Source organism: Thalassophryne amazonica, chromosome 9, assembly GCF_902500255.1.
Source record: "Thalassophryne amazonica chromosome 9, fThaAma1.1, whole genome shotgun sequence".
Lineage (NCBI taxonomy): Eukaryota > Metazoa > Chordata > Actinopteri > Batrachoidiformes > Batrachoididae > Thalassophryne > Thalassophryne amazonica.
Window position 1 is genome coordinate 17,255,925 of NC_047111.1, and position 18,381 is coordinate 17,274,305.

The 18,381-nt window shown below is 42.1% G+C and overlaps 1 protein-coding gene across 3 annotated transcripts; it reads left to right on the forward strand.

Moving 5' to 3' along the window:
• Positions 1 to 274: 274 nt before the first annotated feature.
• Positions 275 to 10,853, forward strand: lrrc32 (leucine rich repeat containing 32). Of its 3 annotated transcripts, none has more exons than XM_034177691.1 (3): positions 275 to 404; positions 1,800 to 1,893; positions 6,125 to 10,853. In XM_034177691.1, exons 2-3 carry the CDS (start codon positions 1,804 to 1,806, stop codon positions 8,009 to 8,011), a joined length of 1,977 nt encoding a protein of 658 aa, XP_034033582.1. In that variant the 5' UTR covers positions 275 to 404; positions 1,800 to 1,803; the 3' UTR covers positions 8,012 to 10,853. The 3 variants fall into 3 exon arrangements, with proteins under 3 accessions (XP_034033582.1, XP_034033583.1, XP_034033581.1); XM_034177692.1 differs by lacking the exon at positions 275 to 404 and adding an exon at positions 998 to 1,141; XM_034177690.1 differs by lacking the exon at positions 275 to 404 and having other exon boundaries at positions 1,527 to 1,893.
• The last annotated feature ends 7,528 nt before the right edge of the window (positions 10,854 to 18,381 follow it).

The following is an 18,381-nucleotide window of genomic DNA, read 5'->3' on the forward strand; positions in this document are numbered from 1 at the left end:
TTAAAGTATTTTAAAGCAAATGTAAACCAGTTTAAACGAGGTCAATTCAAAGTAGTTTAATTAACTGGTTTTAATTTGCGGTCTTAATCTGGTTCAGATACATTGGAACCTGTGAGGGAGGAACTGGTCCAGTCAGAGGACTAGAGAAGCCTGTTTTTGGGAGGCGGGAGGGGAGGTGGTCTTCTTGGAATGGAACTGGACTTCCCAGCCCCCTTATAAGGCATTTCCCAGAGAGCAGTGGGAGGAGGAGAGACATCAGGATCTCTCACAGGATGTGATGCTGGACGATGTGGATCAGATGAGACACACTCGTGACGTTTGCTCGAATTGATCTGTGGAGGGTGGTGGGTGACCCTGACAGGATCTGGATCCAGTCCTCAGATTAGTCCTCAGCTCACAGTCAGGTAAAGTCTCAGCTCTTTGTTTTTGTTCCTTGATTTGCTTTTTTGGAAGTCCTGCTGACTGATCCACAACTTGGACTGGCACCGGATTTTGTTTAGCAACATGGATTCCGGATTAGAGATTTAAAAAGGTTTTGATCTTATCAGCATTTTCAACATGTTTCCTGTAAACTAACGTAACTTTTTGATCTGCATCAACTCACCAAAGCCCAGAAACTCAGCTGTCAGAAGGATCCAGACTCACTTAGTCGTCTCGATCTGGTTTTTAGAGATAAGCTTTCAGAACCTAATCTCATTTCCTTTGTGACATCATGAGTGATTTCCTTTTAGCTGTGGGTGTGTCATCAGGATTCGTCAAAAATTGTAAAGTTCCTTCAAACATGATGCAAAGTCTGACCTCGGACAGACAAGAATTAGACTCCTGGATCTTGATCAAGTGGACGGAGCCATGATATAATTATAAAATGTTAAGAGATTAACCATTATTCAAAATTTGTTAGGGGTGGATACAAATAAAGGGGCGGAGCCAGGACCTTTTAAAACAAACGAGCGGTCTGAGGTCCTGCAGTCTTGTACAGAGCGCTCTTCCAGTTCTTACACTTTTTTCAAATCGGCAAAAATATCAGAATTTTTCCAGTTCCTACACGGATGAAGGGAAAAAAGGATGTTTTGTAGATAAATTAAAACGAGTAGAAGAAGAGCAGATGAGGTGTCTTTGGACTCCAGAAGGTTAAATGCAGGTAAGTCGGAACTGATTACTTGATTGATGACGTGATTATTGATCAGAAACCTGGTTTTACTGTTTTGTTTTCAACTACTAATGACAGCCACGTTTTCTGACATCAGTATGTAAAGTTCTTGGATCTACAGGACTTTGTGATGTCACTGTCACTCTCTTGGAATGACAGGATCAATAAGTTAAAATATTTTAAATCTGGTGTCAGTTTGCATCTTAAACATCACCTGAGTTTCCGTGTCGTTGTGCGGCGCCTAGTGGGCGTCTGCTGCCCCAGAGGTCCCCACTCCCACGCCGCTCTGTGCACAGCGCCGCGTTTGTTGTGCTTACGATCAGGAACAAGTTTTCTCATAACGAGGGCCAGAACTCAAAGTGGATGAGTCACGAGGCCTCGCAGACGGTCTCAGGACGCCGACAACACGCCTCAGCCCTGTGATTTATTTTCAACCTGAGCTGCTGGAAACTCTTCCTCGTTGGTAATCTTATCTGCTGAGCTGCGTTACGTTGCACAAATGTCACAGTCAAAGCAAAAAGCCCCTTTTGTGCACCGGGGCACAAACAGCTGTGTCAAAGGTCACGCAGCCAGTAGGACGACTTCCCTTTTCCTGGTGTCACCTGCTGCTTCCTGCATTCATGTGTGTGGACTCTTGTCTCCACTGCAGCACCATGGCCGCCTTCCAGCTTCTCGTCCCACTTCTCCTCAGCTGCGCATCGGCGGTCACGCGGCCTCCCCACCACCTTCCAGCATGCCGAGCAGTAAGTAAAGTCAACCACAGGCAGTTTATTTGTGACACTTTTATCCCACAGTCTGAGCGCACACGACTGCCACAGTCAAAATAAGTTAAATGTCATTTAATTTTTAAAGTGTGAAATCTCTGTTTCCTGGACGTGTGTGTGTGCTGGACGTGTGTGTGTATGTCTGCTGGACCCGTGTGTGTGCTGGACGTGTGTGTGTATGTCTGCTGGACCCGTGTGTGTGCTGGACGTGTGTGTGTATGTCTGCTGGACGTGTGTGTGTATGTCTGCTGGACCCGTGTGTGTGTGCTGGACGTGTGTGTGTATGTGTGCTGGACCCGTGTGTGTGCTGGACGTGTGTGTGTATGTGTGCTGGACCCGTGTGTGTGCTGGACCCGTGTGTGTGTGCAGAAGAGCCGGACGTGTGTGCTGGACACGTGTGTGTGTTTGCGCGTGCGCTGGACATGTGTGCGTGTGTACTAGACGCGTGTGTGTGCGTGCTGGACGCGCGCGCAAGTGTGTGTGCGCTGGACACGTATGCGTGCTGAACGCGTGTGTGTGTGTGCGTGCGTGCGTGTGTGCTGGACGTGTGTGTTTGTGTTGGACGCGCGTGTGTGCGCGCTGGCCGTGTTTGTATGTGTGTATGTGTGTTGGACTTGCGTGTTTGTGTGTGTGCTGGACGTGTTTGTGTGTATGTATGTGTGTTGGACCCAATGCGTGTGTGTATGTTGGGCATGCGCACTGGACGTGTTTGTTTGTGTGTGTGTGTGTGTGTGTGTATGTATGTGTGTTGGACGCGCGTGTTTGTGTGTGTGTGCTGGACGTGTTTGTATGTGTGTTGGACGCGCGTGTTTGTGTGTATGTATGTGTGTTGGACCCAATGAGTGTGTTTATGTTGGGCATGCGCGCTGGATGTGTGTGTGTGTGTGTATGTATGTGTGTTGGACCCAATGAGTGTGTGTATGTTGGGCATGCGCGCTGGATGTGCGTGTGTGTGTGTGTGTGTGTGTATGTATGTGTGTTGGACCCAATGAGTGTGTGTATGTTGGGCATGCGCGCTGGATGTGTGTGTGTGTGTGTGTATGTATGTGTGTTGGACCCAATGCGTGTATGTATGTTGGGCATGCGCGCTGGATGTGTGTGTGTGTGTGTGTGTGTGTGTGTGTGTGTGTGTATGTATGTGTGTTGGACCCAATGCGTGTATGTATGTTGGGCATGCGCGCTGGATGTGTGTGTGTGTGTGTGTGTGTGTGTGTGTATGTATGTGTGTTGGACCCAATGCGTGTATGTATGTTGGGCATGCGCGCTGGATGTGTGTGTGTGTGTGTGTGTGTGTATGTATGTGTGTTGGACCCAATGCGTGTATGTATGTTGGGCATGCGCGCTGGATGTGTTTGTGTGTGTATGTATGTGTGTTGGACGTGCGTGTGTGTGTGTGTGTATGTATGTGTGTTGGACGCGCGCGTGCGTGCGCGCGTGTGTGCGTGTGTGTGCTGGACGTGTTTGTATGTGTGTTGGACGCGCGTGTGTGTGTTGGACGCGCGTGTTTGTGTGTGTGTGTGTGTTGGACGCGCGTTTGTGTGTGTGTGTGTGTTGGACGCGCGCGCGCGTGTGTGTGTGTGTGTATGGGTGTTGGACGCGCGTGTGTGTGTTGGACCCAATGCGTGTGTGTGTGTTGGGCATGCGCGCTGGATGTGTGTGCTGGACGCGCGTGCCGTGTGCGTGTCTGTTTGTGATCAGGATGACTAATAATCGGTTGGACAGATTTTCTCCAAACGTCACTCGGGCAGATATCTGAAGATGATGAACTTTTGGAGAAGCTCTTATAAAGGTCAAGGTCAATGAAAACATTTTCTGCTTCATCTCAGCAACCAACAGGGCTCGAGAGATGATCTGAAGATTTATATTGATCAGCACAATATTTGTGATTGACTGGTATAAGTGGTGTCATGATAACATCATAAAAGCATAAAAGGAAGACGTATTTGTTAACAGCATGCAGCGTTGGTATTCAAGTACTTTTTGTTTTGATGGAACATGCTACAGTTGCCCCCCCCCCACCAACCCTTTGTTTAATTTGTTCCAAAATCGCAGCGTTCAGTCTGGCATCTGTCGTCTGCTGGAACCAGAGCAAAAACAAAAAAAGGTGCCGCCTCTTCAAAGACATCAAAGACGAGTACGGGAGCGACGGCGAGAAGAAGTTTCATGTCGGTTTCCCTTAAAAAATAAAAGACAAGTCCAACTCAAGTTTAATACTTTAGTACTAAGTGCACTTGTAAGTGCATTTTAGTACTTCTCCAGTATACTTTAGTACTTCTCCAGTATACTATATAGTACATTTGTAAGTGTACTACTTTAGTACTTCTCCAGTATACTATATAGTACATTTGTAAGTGTACTACTTTAGTACTTCTCCAGTATACTTTATAGCACATTTGTAAGTGCATTACTTTAGTACTTCTCAAGTATACTTTATAGTACATTTGTAAGTGTACTACTTTAGTACTTCTCCAGTATACATTATAGTACATTTGTAAGTGTACTACTTTAGTACTTCTCCAGTATACATTATAGTACATTTGTAAGTGTACTACTTTAGTACTTCTCCAGTATACTTTATAGTAAATGCATTTATATAGCGCTTTTCCATCTGTATCAGACGCTCAAAGCGCTTTACAATAATGCCTCACATTCACCCCGATGTCAGGGTGCTGCTGTACAAGTGATTAGTGATTTTCCAGTCAGGCGGGGATTTGAACCCATGATCTTCTGGACTCAAGCCCTAGACCATCACCTCCCCTATATATATGTACATATAAATGTACATTATAGTGCATTTGTAAGTGTACTACTTTAGTACTTCTCCAGTATACATTATAGTGCATTTGTAAGTGTATTATTTCAGTACTTTTCCAGTATACTTACTACTACTTACTATGAAGTGTACTGTCATTTGTTGTCTATAAGTCATAAATAACGTTAAAAACAAATCAGACACTTTAACACTGTGACACAGAGTGTATATGTAAACTAACATACAATAAATATAATTACAATAAATATTTGGGCAAATGTGTCTCGAGCCCTCGGGCCATTTACCTCCCGTTAATTTTTGGTTCGTGTTGAATTTCATCAAGACTGACATGAATAAAATCTTAAACATCGATCTTGATGCTCCGTATGCATCACTCTGCATTTAATCATTAGTGATCGATCTCTGCCCCCCTTCTCGGCATGTCTTTTTCCTGGTTCTTTCCCTCAGCCCCAACCAGTCTCAGCAGAAGACTGCCCCTCCCTGAGCCTGGTTCTGCTGGAGGGTTTTTCCTTCCCACTGTGGCCAAGTGCTTGCTCATAGGGGGTCGTTTTGACTGTTGGGGTTTTTCATGGTTATTGTATGGCCTTGCCTTGCAATATGGAGCGCCTTGGGGCAACTGTTTGTTGTGATTTGGTGCTATATAAGAAAAAAGTTGATTGATTGATTGATTGATCTTACTTTATGATATAGCAACTGTGTTTTCGGAACGCGAGCTGGTAACATTTTTCTGTTCAACACAAACATCTCTCTTACAGAGACACCTGGAAAAAAAAACCCACGGGACCTCAGAGAAAACAGCAGGGGGATTTACGAGATGTTTAAGAGCTCGTCCATGTGGTTTCACTTAAAGACTAAAATCTTAAATATTTGGCTCCTCAGGGAGAAAAAAAAACTCCCAAAGAGGACTAAACCTGTGAGTAACTCCTTCAGGAATCCTCGCCGTCAGCTGGACGGCACGCGCCAACTGTTCTCATCGAGATATACGAGTTAAATGTTTGAACACATGATTAAAAACACCTTTTATCACCATATAAAAACCCTGGATCCAGATTTGGATTCTGCTCTGTCTGTAGAGACCATTAAAGTCTGTTTTGTCCAACAAAACATAGTCTTTTTGTGTGTTTGGATGTTTTGCACCAAAATCTCTCATAATGTTCAACAAAGGATCCGGATCCTAAACCCAGTGCCAGAGCCTCTGTTCCAGATCCACTTCATAGAGGCTTCTTAAAAACAGGTTTGGTTTTTATCAGTTCTGCTGAAATCCAAAAAACCTCATTTTTTTTGTTTTAATTACTGATCAGAAGAACAATCGGCCATGAATCTGATCATGTCACTGCTGAGACCACGACGTATCTCGAGTGCTTCAGATGAGGTCCAGGTTGTGTGACTGTGTGGCGGTCCACCAGCTTCATCTCACTCCTGTTTGTTTGTTCGTAGGTGCAGCTGGACGTGTTCTGCAGGAACCTGAGCCTGAGAAGCGTGCCCCTCCACCTTCCTCAAGGTGTCCAAACGTTGGACCTGTCACACAACCAGCTGCAAAACCTCACCCAGGAAGCCCTGGCACACCACACCAGCCTCCGGAGACTCAATCTTCACTCAAACAAGATCCACTTCATCCAACCCAAACTCTTTGAAGACATGACTGATCTGAAAGTCCTGGACATGTCCAGGAACCATCTGAATGTTTTTGCTCTCTCCAAAACCAACATTGGACCTCTTACAGCTGTAGAGTCGCTTGATCTGTCGACTAACGGCATTCACGAGAGCATGACAGACTATTTCCTGTCCAAGTCACCGTCTCTTTCGAACCTTTCTCTGAGCAGCAACAGCATCACCAAAATCAGGCAAAACATGTTCAGTGGTTCCTCAGCTTTGAGAAAAATCAGCCTCCACAACAACGTGATCTTGGAGATCGAGAGCGGAGGTTTTGACTCCTTGTCCAACTTGACTGAGCTCGATTTGTCCAAGAACTCCATCTCCTGCATCACAGACTTCAATCTCCTTCAACTCAAAGTGCTAAACCTGAGCCAGAACAGTATGGAGACCTTCCGCAGCTCCATTTCAGACGATGTGTATGAGCTTCTCCATCTGGACCTGAGCCAAAACAAAATGCCTTATTTTCCTCTGGTCCCTAAAAAAAATAAGCTGGAATATCTGGATGTTTCTCGAAACCAGCTTCAGACCACCAACATTACGGGGAGTCGAGAGGAACTGGAAAACTTCAGGGACACGTTTTTGTCTCACACATCATTGGGATTTAGCAACACGCACCAAGACCTTTCCAAACTCAAACACCTGGACATGAGCTACAACCAACTGAAAATCATACCGCAGTCGTTTCTCTGCTGCATGCCGTCGCTGCAGGTCCTCAACGTGAGCAACAACTGCGTGGGCTCGTTTTCCATCATCAATGAAGGCCTCCTTCAGATCGTGAAGATCATTGATCTCAGCTACAACTCCCTGCAGACGCTGACATTTGGGGAAAGCACTCTGCAGTCGCTGGAGCAGCTCTTCTTACAAGGAAATGACCTCACCACCCTGGAGCATCCAACATTCCAAAGACTTCCAAAGATTAAATATCTACAGCTTCAGCAGAACAGGCTGAAAATCTGCACCCCAGACCAGGACCCTCCAGGCTGTGTCTCCTTTGGCTCGGTTTCAAACCTGCAGTATCTGTACCTCTCTGAAAACCATCTGAAGACGCTTCCTGCAAACGCTTTTTCAAACACTCCTCTGAGGTTACTGGACCTGTCCTTGAACCCGGGTTTGGATATGGACAGCCATTCCCTTACTGGTCTTGAGTATTCCCTGGTAGACTTCTTCCTGCAAGAAAACAATATTTCTAGACTGAATGTGGACCTGTCCTCGCTGAGGAGTCTGAAATTTGTGGACTTGTCCACAAACCAGTTGACAACCCTCCCGCAGTGGAACAAAGACTCGTCCATCGAGTCCCTTAATCTGCGACACAACAACCTTGTCACTTTGGAGTACAGCACCGTGTTGGCTCTGGAGCGCTCACTCAAAACGCTCTACATGGGCTCCAATCCCCTCAGTTGCTGTAGCAACCTTCGCTTCCTCCACATGGTCCGGCGCTCGGCGGTGGTTGTTCCAGACATTGAAACGGTGACTTGCGTCTACGTGGATGATTCGGAGCCGATCAACATTGAGCAGGTGACCCAGGACTCCTGCCGTACTGTGGACATCTGGAGGCTTAACCTCATTGTCGTCATAGTGACGACGCTGGCGCTGATCCTGGTGCTTGGACTGCTGGTGAAGTTATGCCACTCAAGGAAACAAAAGCGAAACCGAAGTTTTAGCACCTGATTGTTTTGTTTTTAGCTAAAATGAAGGAATGCCGCTCAAAGATGAAGGAATTTCAGTTTGCAACATTGAAACTTCTGATATGAAGTTTTGATGGTTTTTAGTTTATACCCAGAAGACAAAAATGTCTGAATGTGATTCGTTGATGAGATCAGGAACGTTTCTAGAAGCATTGATTTTGGGTTTCGTTGTGACTGATTCGTCGATGCTGTGACACGCGGCGGCCTTGTGTTCACTGCCCGTTTGCTGTCAGTGATTGAACTAAACAACTCCTTTAGATCAGAACGCCATCAATCCAGATTTTACTGAATGAAATTTGAGCTACTCGGTTTTGACATTGAAATATTTGTGATAATTTTGAAATTGTGGCCAAGAAAAACATAAATCTGAATCTATCAATCAGCAGAAGAAAATCAGCTGTTTTCATCAACTGACCTCAAATCATTGATTTTTTTTAAAAAAAAGCAAATTTGATTTGCTCCAGATTTTTTCTTTTTAAATTAACCAGTTATAAACAGTTTTACGGCAAACATGAGAAAGTAACGAAAAGCACTTTAAAATTGCTTAAGCATGTTTCAAACTTATTTTAATTACTTTTTTAAAATTAGTTTTAAGCAATTGTAAACAGCAAAAGTGCTGAATAAAGACTCAACTAATCTTACTGGTTTAAAATAATTCTACATTCAGGATATTAAATTTTAAACCAAATTTTGAACTGGATTTAAGTATCAAAGAGTAAAATGTTGGCTAAATTAGAAAGTATTTAAATCATTTTCAAAAAATAACTATTTCCATATAATTTTTTATCTTGCTAAAAACAAATAATAAGGAATTGTAAAACGTTTTACTGCTGTAAGACATTTAACAATAATAATAATTTGTAGCTGCATGTCGAGCTCCGATCACTAAACAAACAAAACAAATACAGTTATTGTAAAATTAATTACAAATGACAAACCATCTGACACAGAATGAACTTTGACCTTTGAGGGTCCTGGAGCTCCGCTGGTCTGAATGTGGGCAGGGCCATGGTGAAACATGCAAGACGTTAAAGACCAAAACAAGAAAACCTAACAAAACGTACTTCTGTCGCTGAGTCCGATTGTTCCTTTAATGGTTAGTAGACGTTGTACAAACAATAAAATAGAAGGAAAATAAATAATCCGCGAACATAAATGAACAATTCAAAAGCATGAATCAGTAATTACACTCATTGGGATCTGTAAAAAGTAAATAAATAAATTTCAGGTTTTCTAAAGACAATTTAGGACACTTCTGTTTTGTCTCTAAAAGTTGGACTCTTGGAGCCAGCATCTAGTGGCCATTAGAGGATTTGCAGGTTGAGGCTTTCCAACCAAATGCTCAAATATCATAATTTAAACAGAGAAATCCAAATTTAACCCATTCAAATCAAAAGCTAATGATGCTAAATTTAACAATGAATCATCGGTGAAGATGAAGTGACTGGGAGTGAAACGTAGTGGGTGAAATCTTTTTTACTTGTTAAAGCCCTTTTCACATACGCAACATGAAACGCACAGAAAATGATACATTTCCAACAGGCAGCGATGATACTTAAAGGTGCTGTAATTTATTTATTTTTTCTGCCGCTAAATGTCACAATAGCCTGATTTTCATAATGTAAACAAAGATTCCCTTCACATCAAGTAGAAGGAATGGCACCTGGAGCCTTTTAACAGGTCTAACAGCTCTCTCTGTGGGGAACGTCAGATGTTTGTGGATTCTTGTCTGATCATATTTTTGCTCAGATGCTTTTTTTTTTTTTTTTTTTTTTTTTTCAAAATGTGATTTTTATGTCTGTTTCGGGAAAGTCAATGCGATCTGTTTAGCTGCAGGTATACGGTGAGCAGTGAGTACTGTTGTTGTTTTTTTGTTTTTTTTATGAACGTGAGGGCAGGACTCACATGCACTAAATGTGCATGTGCAGCCACACTGGGAATATCAACAGAGGATAGAAAAGCACAGAGGGAGTGTCGCTTCATTCTCTCTGCAGGATGCCATTAAACCACAAAATATTTACATAAATAGTTGTTGGCTGCTATATTAATTTGTAAAATGTAATTTAGGACAACTTTAAAACAAAGAGCCACAACTTTGATCCAAATGGATCAAAGCGCAAAACTGAAATGCAATGTATCACCCTTGTTCTTCTACTTTTAAAATGCATTAAATTGTTTAAATTTAATTAAATAGGAATGATCTTGTTTCAAACTTGCAGACCAGTCAGATTAAATTGGACATGTTTCAAGTCTTTTTTTGTTTGTTTTTGCTAAATGATACTGCGGAGACAAACTGGTGTAAAATGTCTGAGGGGGGCTTTAAAGTCTTAAAGCTAAAATGAGAATAAAAACTACAACAAATTCATGCTTTATTAATGAGGGTTTGATTATATAACCACAAATATTTCAAAGTAAATCTGATGTGTTCTTTTATGTAGTTTGCACTTTAAAGTTTATCTTGTTTTTATGAATGTATCTGACAATAAACACTAAAAAATAAGTTTGACAGCAGAGTGTAATGTTATATAATTTATTTTTGTGCATATAAAACCTTTTTATAGTTTTTATTTAATTGATGTCATGTTGTAAAGATTTGTATCGATGAGAAAAGTTATTCATGTTTTCATTTTTGTACATAAAGTCTGAATTTCTTTTGATTTGTTGCCATTATTAAAAACACCTTTGAGTCCACAGTGTAAAAACTGTTTAATAGGCTGTGATTGAAGTGAAGATGTTCACAAATAAATGATTCAATTGATCAGAAAATACTGAAACACCCGAAGGTTACTGAAATCAATAATACGGATAAGTGATCGGTTTGTTCATTTTTTTTTTTCCCCACTGGGACTCAAAATCTGAACTGATTTTAGAATTCTGCCAAAATTATCATCATCACTGTTATTATCGAGATAAACTGTGACTGCTTTAAATGAAGGTTGTTGTATTTTTTACACTTTAAGACTGAGAAACATGAAATATATATTAAATAACTGATTGTCTGAATCTCAGAAAAGGTACTGAGACTAATAAAGATTTTTTTAAGGGAAAGCACTGTTCTAAAAAATAAAGTTTCTGTAAGAAAAACTTCCATTTATTTTATAATGTTACAACACAAGTCAGAATATTTATGTGATACTTTTGTTCGGTTTGTTTTCTGTTTTAAATCTGAAAGTGCTGTTTCAAAGTATTTTTGTTCAGCTTCTGGTGCAATATTTCACTATTCATGTGGGAGAAAATTCTATTCAAGATTTCCTAATTTTTGTCAATTAGTATTTATAGTGTATATATACACTCAACAAAAATATAAACGCAACACTTTTGGTTTTGCTCCCATTTTGTACGAGATGAACTCAAAGATCTAAAACTTTTTCCACATACACAATATCACCATTTCCCTCAAATATTGTTCACAAACCAGTCTAAATCTGTGATAGTGAGCACTTCTCCTTTGCTGAGATAATCCATCCCACCTCACAGGTGTGCCATATCAAGATGCTGATTAGACACCATGATTAGTGCACAGGTGTGCCTTAGACTGCCCACAATAAAAGGCCACTCTGAAAGGTGCAGTTTTATCACACAGCACAATGCCACAGATGTTGCAAGATTTGAGGGAGCGTGCAATTGGCATGCTGACAGCAGGAATTTCAACCAGAGCTGTTGCTCGTGTATTGAATGTTCATTTCTCTACCATAAGCCGTCTCCAAAGGCGTTTCAGAGAATTTGGCAGTACATCCAACCAGCCTCACAACCGCAGACCACGTGTAACCACACCAGCCCAGGACCTCCACATCCAGCATGTTCACCTCCAAGATCGTCTGAGACCAGCCACTTGGACAGCTGCTGAAACAATCGGTTTGCATAACCAAAGAATTTCTGCACAAACTGTCAGAAACCATCTCAGGGAAGTTCATCTGCATGCTCGTCATCCTCATCGGGGTCTCGACCTGACTCCAGTTCGTCGTCGTAACCGACTTGAGTGGGCAAATGCTCACATTCGCTGGTGTTTGGCACGTTGGAGAGGTGTTCTCTTCACGGATGAATCCCTGTTCACACTGTCCAGGGCGGATGGCAGACAGCGTGTGTGGCGTCATGTGGGTGAGCGGTTTTCTGATGTCAATGTTGTGGATCGAGTGGCCCATGGTGGCGGTGGGGTTATGGTATGGGCAGCCGTCTGTTATGGACGAAGAACACAGGTGCATTTTATTGATGGCATTTTGAATGCACAGAGATACCGTGATGAGATCCTGAGGCCCATTGTTGTGCCATACATCCAAGAACATCACCTCATGTTGCAGCAGGATAATGCACGGCCCCATGTTGCAAGGATCTGTACACAATTCTTGGAAGCTGAAAATGTCCCAGTTCTTGCATGGCCGGCATACTCACCGGACATGTCACCCCTTGAGCATGTTTGGGATGCTCTGGACCGGCGTATATGACAACGTGTACCAGTTCCTGCCAATATCCAGCAACTTCGCACAGCCATTGAAGAGGAGTGGACCAACATTCCACAGGCCACAATTGACAACCTGATCAACTCTATGCAAAGGAGATGTGTTGCACTGCATGAGGTAAATGGTGGTCACACCAGATACTGACTGGTATCCCCCCCAATAAAACAAAACTGCACCTTTCAGAGTGGCCTTTTATTGTGGACAGTCTAAAGCACACCTGTGCACTAATCATGGTGTCTAATCAGCATCTTGATATGGCACACCTGTGAGGTGGGATGGATTATCTCAGCAAAGGAGAAGTGCTCACTATCACAGATTTAGACTGGTTTGTGAATAATATTTGAGGGAAATGGTGATATTGTGTATGTGGAAAAAGTTTTAGATCTTTTAGTTCATCTCATACAAAATGGGAGCAAAACCAAAAGTGTTGCGTTTATATGTTTGTTGAGTGTAGATAGTGTGTGTGTACATATGTGTATATATATGAAATCTAACATTATAAAGCATATTCTAATATAAATGAACATCTTCACAGTTATAAAAAGAATTATTATGATCATTCCCTTTAAGTAATAATTAATAATGAAATAAAACTGCCTGGCCACTTTATTAGGTACACATGTAAACATTCTTTAAACCAAAAATCTAAAAGCCACATGATTCGCTGGTTAGAACTTGTAGGGGCAGTCCAAAGGCGCTCATCATACTTTAATGATTCATTTCTGTGAATTTAACCATAATTTAGCATTGATTGTATTACTGACTCTCTAACTCTGGGAATGTTTCTCAACATCCATTTCCACATTTTACTTAATTTCCTCAAATTCAGTTGATTAATTGCAGGTTAAAATTATTTTCAAAAAGCACATCACTTCAGAAATGTTAAGCGTTTTCCACCACATCCCTATCAAAACTACCAAATTTGAGGTTTCTTATTATTGAAATTGAGGATGGCCTGTTGGTTGTTCCAGCAATATCAAATATTTCATGTTTGCTACCTACAACCCATGTGGAATGTCTCAAACCTAAACCTACTTCCAGGCATCTTATACAACCCCTGGCAAAAAATTATGGAATCACCGGCCTCAGAGGATGTTCATTCAGTTGTTTAATTTTGTAGAAAAAAAGCAGATCACAGACATGACACAAAACTAAAGTCATTTCAAATGGTAACTTTCTGGCTTTAAGAAACACTATAAGAAATCAAGAAAAAAAGATTGTGACAGTCAGTAACGGTTACTTTTTTAGACCAAGCAGAGGAAAAAATATGGAATCACTCAATTCTGAGGAATAAATTATGGAATCACCCTGTAAATTTCCATCCCCCAAACTAAAACATGCATCAAATCAGATCTGCTCGTTGACATTGACCCTATGCCATGATATTGATCCTATGTGTCTTTTTGCAAGGAACGTTTTCACAGTTTTTGCTCTATGGCAAGATGCATTATCATCTTGAAAAATGATTTCATCAACCCCAAACATCCTTTCAATTGATGGGATAAGAAAAGTGTCCAAAATATCAATGTAAACTTGTGCATTTATTGATGATGTAATGACAGCCATCTCCCCAGTGCCTTTACCTGACATGCAGCCCCATATCATCAATGACTGTGGAAATTTAGATGTTCTCTTCAGGCAGTCATCTTTATAAATCTCATTGGAACGGCACCAAACAAAAGTTCCAGCATCATCACCTTGCCCAATGCAGATTCGAGATTCATCACTGAATATCACTTTCATCCAGTCATCCACAGTCCATGATTGCTTTTCCTTAGCCCATTGTAACCTTGTTTATTCTGTTTAGGTGTTAATGATGGCTTTCGTTTAGCTTTTCTGTATGTAAATTCATTTCCTTTAGGCAGTTTCTTACAGTTCGATCACAGACGTTGACTCCAGTTTCCTCCCATTCGTTCCTCATTTGTTTTGTTGTGCATTTTTGGATTTTTGAGACATATTGCTTTAAGTTTTCTGTCTTGACGCTTTGATGTCTTCCTTGGTCTACCAGTATGTTGCCTTTAACAACCTTCCCATGTTTTTTGTATTTGGTCCTGAGTTTAGACACAGCTGACTGTGAACAACCAACATCTTTTGCAACATTGCATGATGATTTACTCTCTTTTAAGAGTTTGATAATCCTCTCCTTTGTTTCAACTGACATCTCTCGTGTTGGAGCCATGATTCATGTCAGTCTGCTTGGTGCAACAGCTCTCCATGGTGTGATCACTCCTTTTTAGATGCAGACTAATGAGCAGATCTGATATAATGCAGGTGTTAGTTTTGGGAATGAAAATTTACAGGGTGATTCCATAATTTTTTCCTCAGAATTGAGTGATTCCATATTTTTTTCCTCTGCTTGGTCTAAAAAAGTAACCGTTACTGACTGCCACAATCTTTTTTTCCTTGATTTCTTATAGTGTTTCTTAAAGCCAGAAAGTTGCCATTTGAAATGACTTTAGTTTTGTGTCATGTGTGTGATCTGCTTTTTTTCTACAAAATTAAACAACTGAATGAACATCCTCCGAGGCCGGTGATTCCATAATTTTTGCCAGGGGTTGTATATGCTACTCTGGAACCTCCCCTAAACCAAAATAGTCCAACTGTCAACTCCACTTAGGTCCTTAGTCTGGGTCTCATTAACATAAGATCACTGTACTCAAAAACATTCTTGATTAATGATTTAATTATTGATCATCACTTAGATATGACTGGGTTATGTGAAACCTGGCTTAAACCTACAGCTGTCCTTCCCTTAAATGAAGCCTGCCCACTAGCATATACATTTAGTCACGTCCCTTGTGATGCAAAGCAAGGCGGGGGTGTTACTCTTATTTATAAATACAGGTTTAACGTATTAGATGTTGGGGGTCACAAATATAACTCATTTGAGCATCTGATTCTCTGCTCTGCTCAGGATATTACGTATTGCCAAGGTTGGAATAATAAAAATCAGCCGTATTACTTTGTCACTGTATATAGGCCTCCTGGCCCATATTCTGAATTCTTAGATAAATTTGGTGAGTTTATCTCTAACTTGTCAACTAGTGCAGATAACATTCTGATCATTGGTGACTAACATTCATGTAAATAAGCCTTCTGATCCATCTGCAAATCATTTATAGATTTGCGGATTATTAGGATTTCAGCAATGCATTCAGGACTCAGCGCACATTAGTGGAAATACCCTGGCTTTGGTTCTCGCATGTGGTATTGCTGTCATGAATATTGACACCATGCTTCTTACATCAGTGGTCTCTGATCACTCACTTATTAAGTTTACAGTTTCGCTGCTGTGTTTAGTGGAAGAACAACCTTATTTATCACTGGGGCGACGCATCAACGACTACTGAACTCGAAGCTAGACTGCCTGATGTCTTACCTTCACGTTTGGAAAATGCCCAATCAGTAGACAGACTTGTGGATAGTTTAAACTCAGTGCTCAAAACCACACTCCACATGATTGCGCCACCTGTGTTAAAACCACGCCCCCCCAAAACACAGTCACATTGGTTCAGTGATTACTTGTGTGACCTCAAGCATAAGGGGAGGTGATGATCTAGTGGTTAAAGCATTGGGCGTGAGAGGCCTGGTTCAAATCCCAGCCTGACTGGAAAATCACTAAGGGCGCCCTTGTGCAAGGTCTTTAATCCTAGTTGCTCCCGGCGTGTAGTGAATGCCTTGTATGGCAGCACCCTCATATGGGGGTGAATGTGTGGCATTCACATGTGAAGCACTTTGAGCGTCTGATGCAGATGGAAAAGTGCTATATAAATGCAGTCCATTTACCATAAGGCCAGAGGTCAAGAACGGAAATGGCGTAGTTCAAATTTAGAAGTATTCCACCTTGTGTGGCATGATGCTATCTTAGACTATAAGCATGCATTACTGGCTACAAAGCGGACCTATTACTCTGATTTGATCAACAAAAACAAGCATAACTCAGTTCTTGTTCGACATGGTGGCAACACTTATTCATGGGCAACCATCTGTAGTTCACTCTCCTTTTACAGCACAAAATTTCCTGGATTACTTTGAGAATAAAATAGACAACATTAGGTTAAACATATTCTGGCATGCCTTAACCCAGCCACTACACCCTGCTATTGAGGTGGGCGCCATTACTGAGGTGTTACCTGTTTACAGAATTTGATAGTATCTCACTAGGCATGCTGACGAAACTCGGAACATCAACAAAAAGCACAACCTTGAAGCCCAAACTGTCACGCGTTATTACGAAGTGACACGGAAACTGTCAAGTTTTGACACGACTTGTAACACGGCGTCACATTTCACTGCGCGCCACGACGGATCAGTTTTCTGTCACGTGCACACAATTAAACTCGGCTTCAAATGTCGGTTCACAGTTCCTGCTGAAGCTCCTCGGGACGCTCCTGCAGGTGTTCCACCTGCTGTAACCGATGAGCGGGAGAACGAGTCTGAACCAGAGGAGCGAGAGGAGACTCACGTGCAGCCAGACATCTCTGCCCCTCCTCCAGTCCGGCGGAGGAAGAAGCGCGCGCACCATTTAACCCTGCGCTGCACAACATTGTTTGATTGCTGACACCAAGTCGGCTAAAAGTCAAATTTCAGTGCTCTTCAGCGCGCTCCTGCAGGTGTTCCACCTGCTGCATGTGCCTGATGTTTGGGAAAATGCGCCAGACGAGAGCCGCATGAAGCCACACATCTGGCGCTGTCCTCCTCCTCCTCTCTGCGCCACTCCATGGCACAGAGCCCAACTACACATGCAGTCACAAAGTTCTTCTGAAAAACTGGAGCGATCTGAATTCGGTTGGATGAATATGGGTGTGTGTGTGTGTGTGGAAACAATTCACCTCGTTCACAACGTGACAGAACTTAACGATGCGCTGTTACGCGCAATAGCGCGCGATAGCGCGTAACAACGTGGAACACTATTCTTGACCGTGCATAATGGTTCCTGATAATTCTCCGGCAACATGTTCCATTAATCGTAACGTGTGGTAACAGGTTGCAGCAGTTCCTGAGGACACCTGATGCCTCTGCCCCGAATAATCACATTCGTGATCAGCGGCCAAGAATGTGTACTTCGTGGCATTCGTGACTTGTCATCGTTATGTGTAAACGTAGCATTAGTGACATGAAATTTGGGGTTCCACAAGGGTCCATCTTAGGCCCCCTGCTTTTCTCCCTTTATATGGCACCCCTTGGGCACATATTGCTGTGTTTTAGGATTACCTTTCATTGCTATGCTGATGATACTCAGTTGTACATGTCAATAACTGCTGGTAATCTCATACACATAAAATCCTTAGAAGATTGCCTTGCATCAGTGAAAAGCTGGATGTCTAGCAACTTCCTGCTTTTAAACTCTGATAAGACTGAAATGATGGTTCTTGGTCCAGGGAGACACTGGCATCAATTTGACCAGCTAACGCTTAGCCTAGGCTCACGTGTCATACATCACACTGACAAAGTGAGGAACCTTGGGGTAATTTTTGATCCTACATTGTTCTTTGACCTCCACGTTAGAGATATTACGAGGACTGCTTTCTTCCACCTGCGAAATATAGCAAAGATTTATCCCATCCTGTCTATGGCTGATGTTGAGACCCTGATTCATGCATTTGTTTCTTCTAGATTGGACTACTGCAATGTTCTATTTTCTACTTTTGAGAGGAAGCGGAAAGTTTGACTACATTACACCCATTTTGGCATCTCTTCACTGACTTCCTGTCCCTGTGAGATCAGATTTTAAGGTTCTGCTACTAACCTATAAAATTGTTCACAGACTGGAACCTCTCTACCTAGTTGACCTACTTAAACCCTACGTACCGGCGAGGCCTCTGCATTCTCAGGGTGCAGGACTACTTTGTGTCCCTAGGGTGAATAAAAAGTCTGCGGGTCACAGAGCTTTCTC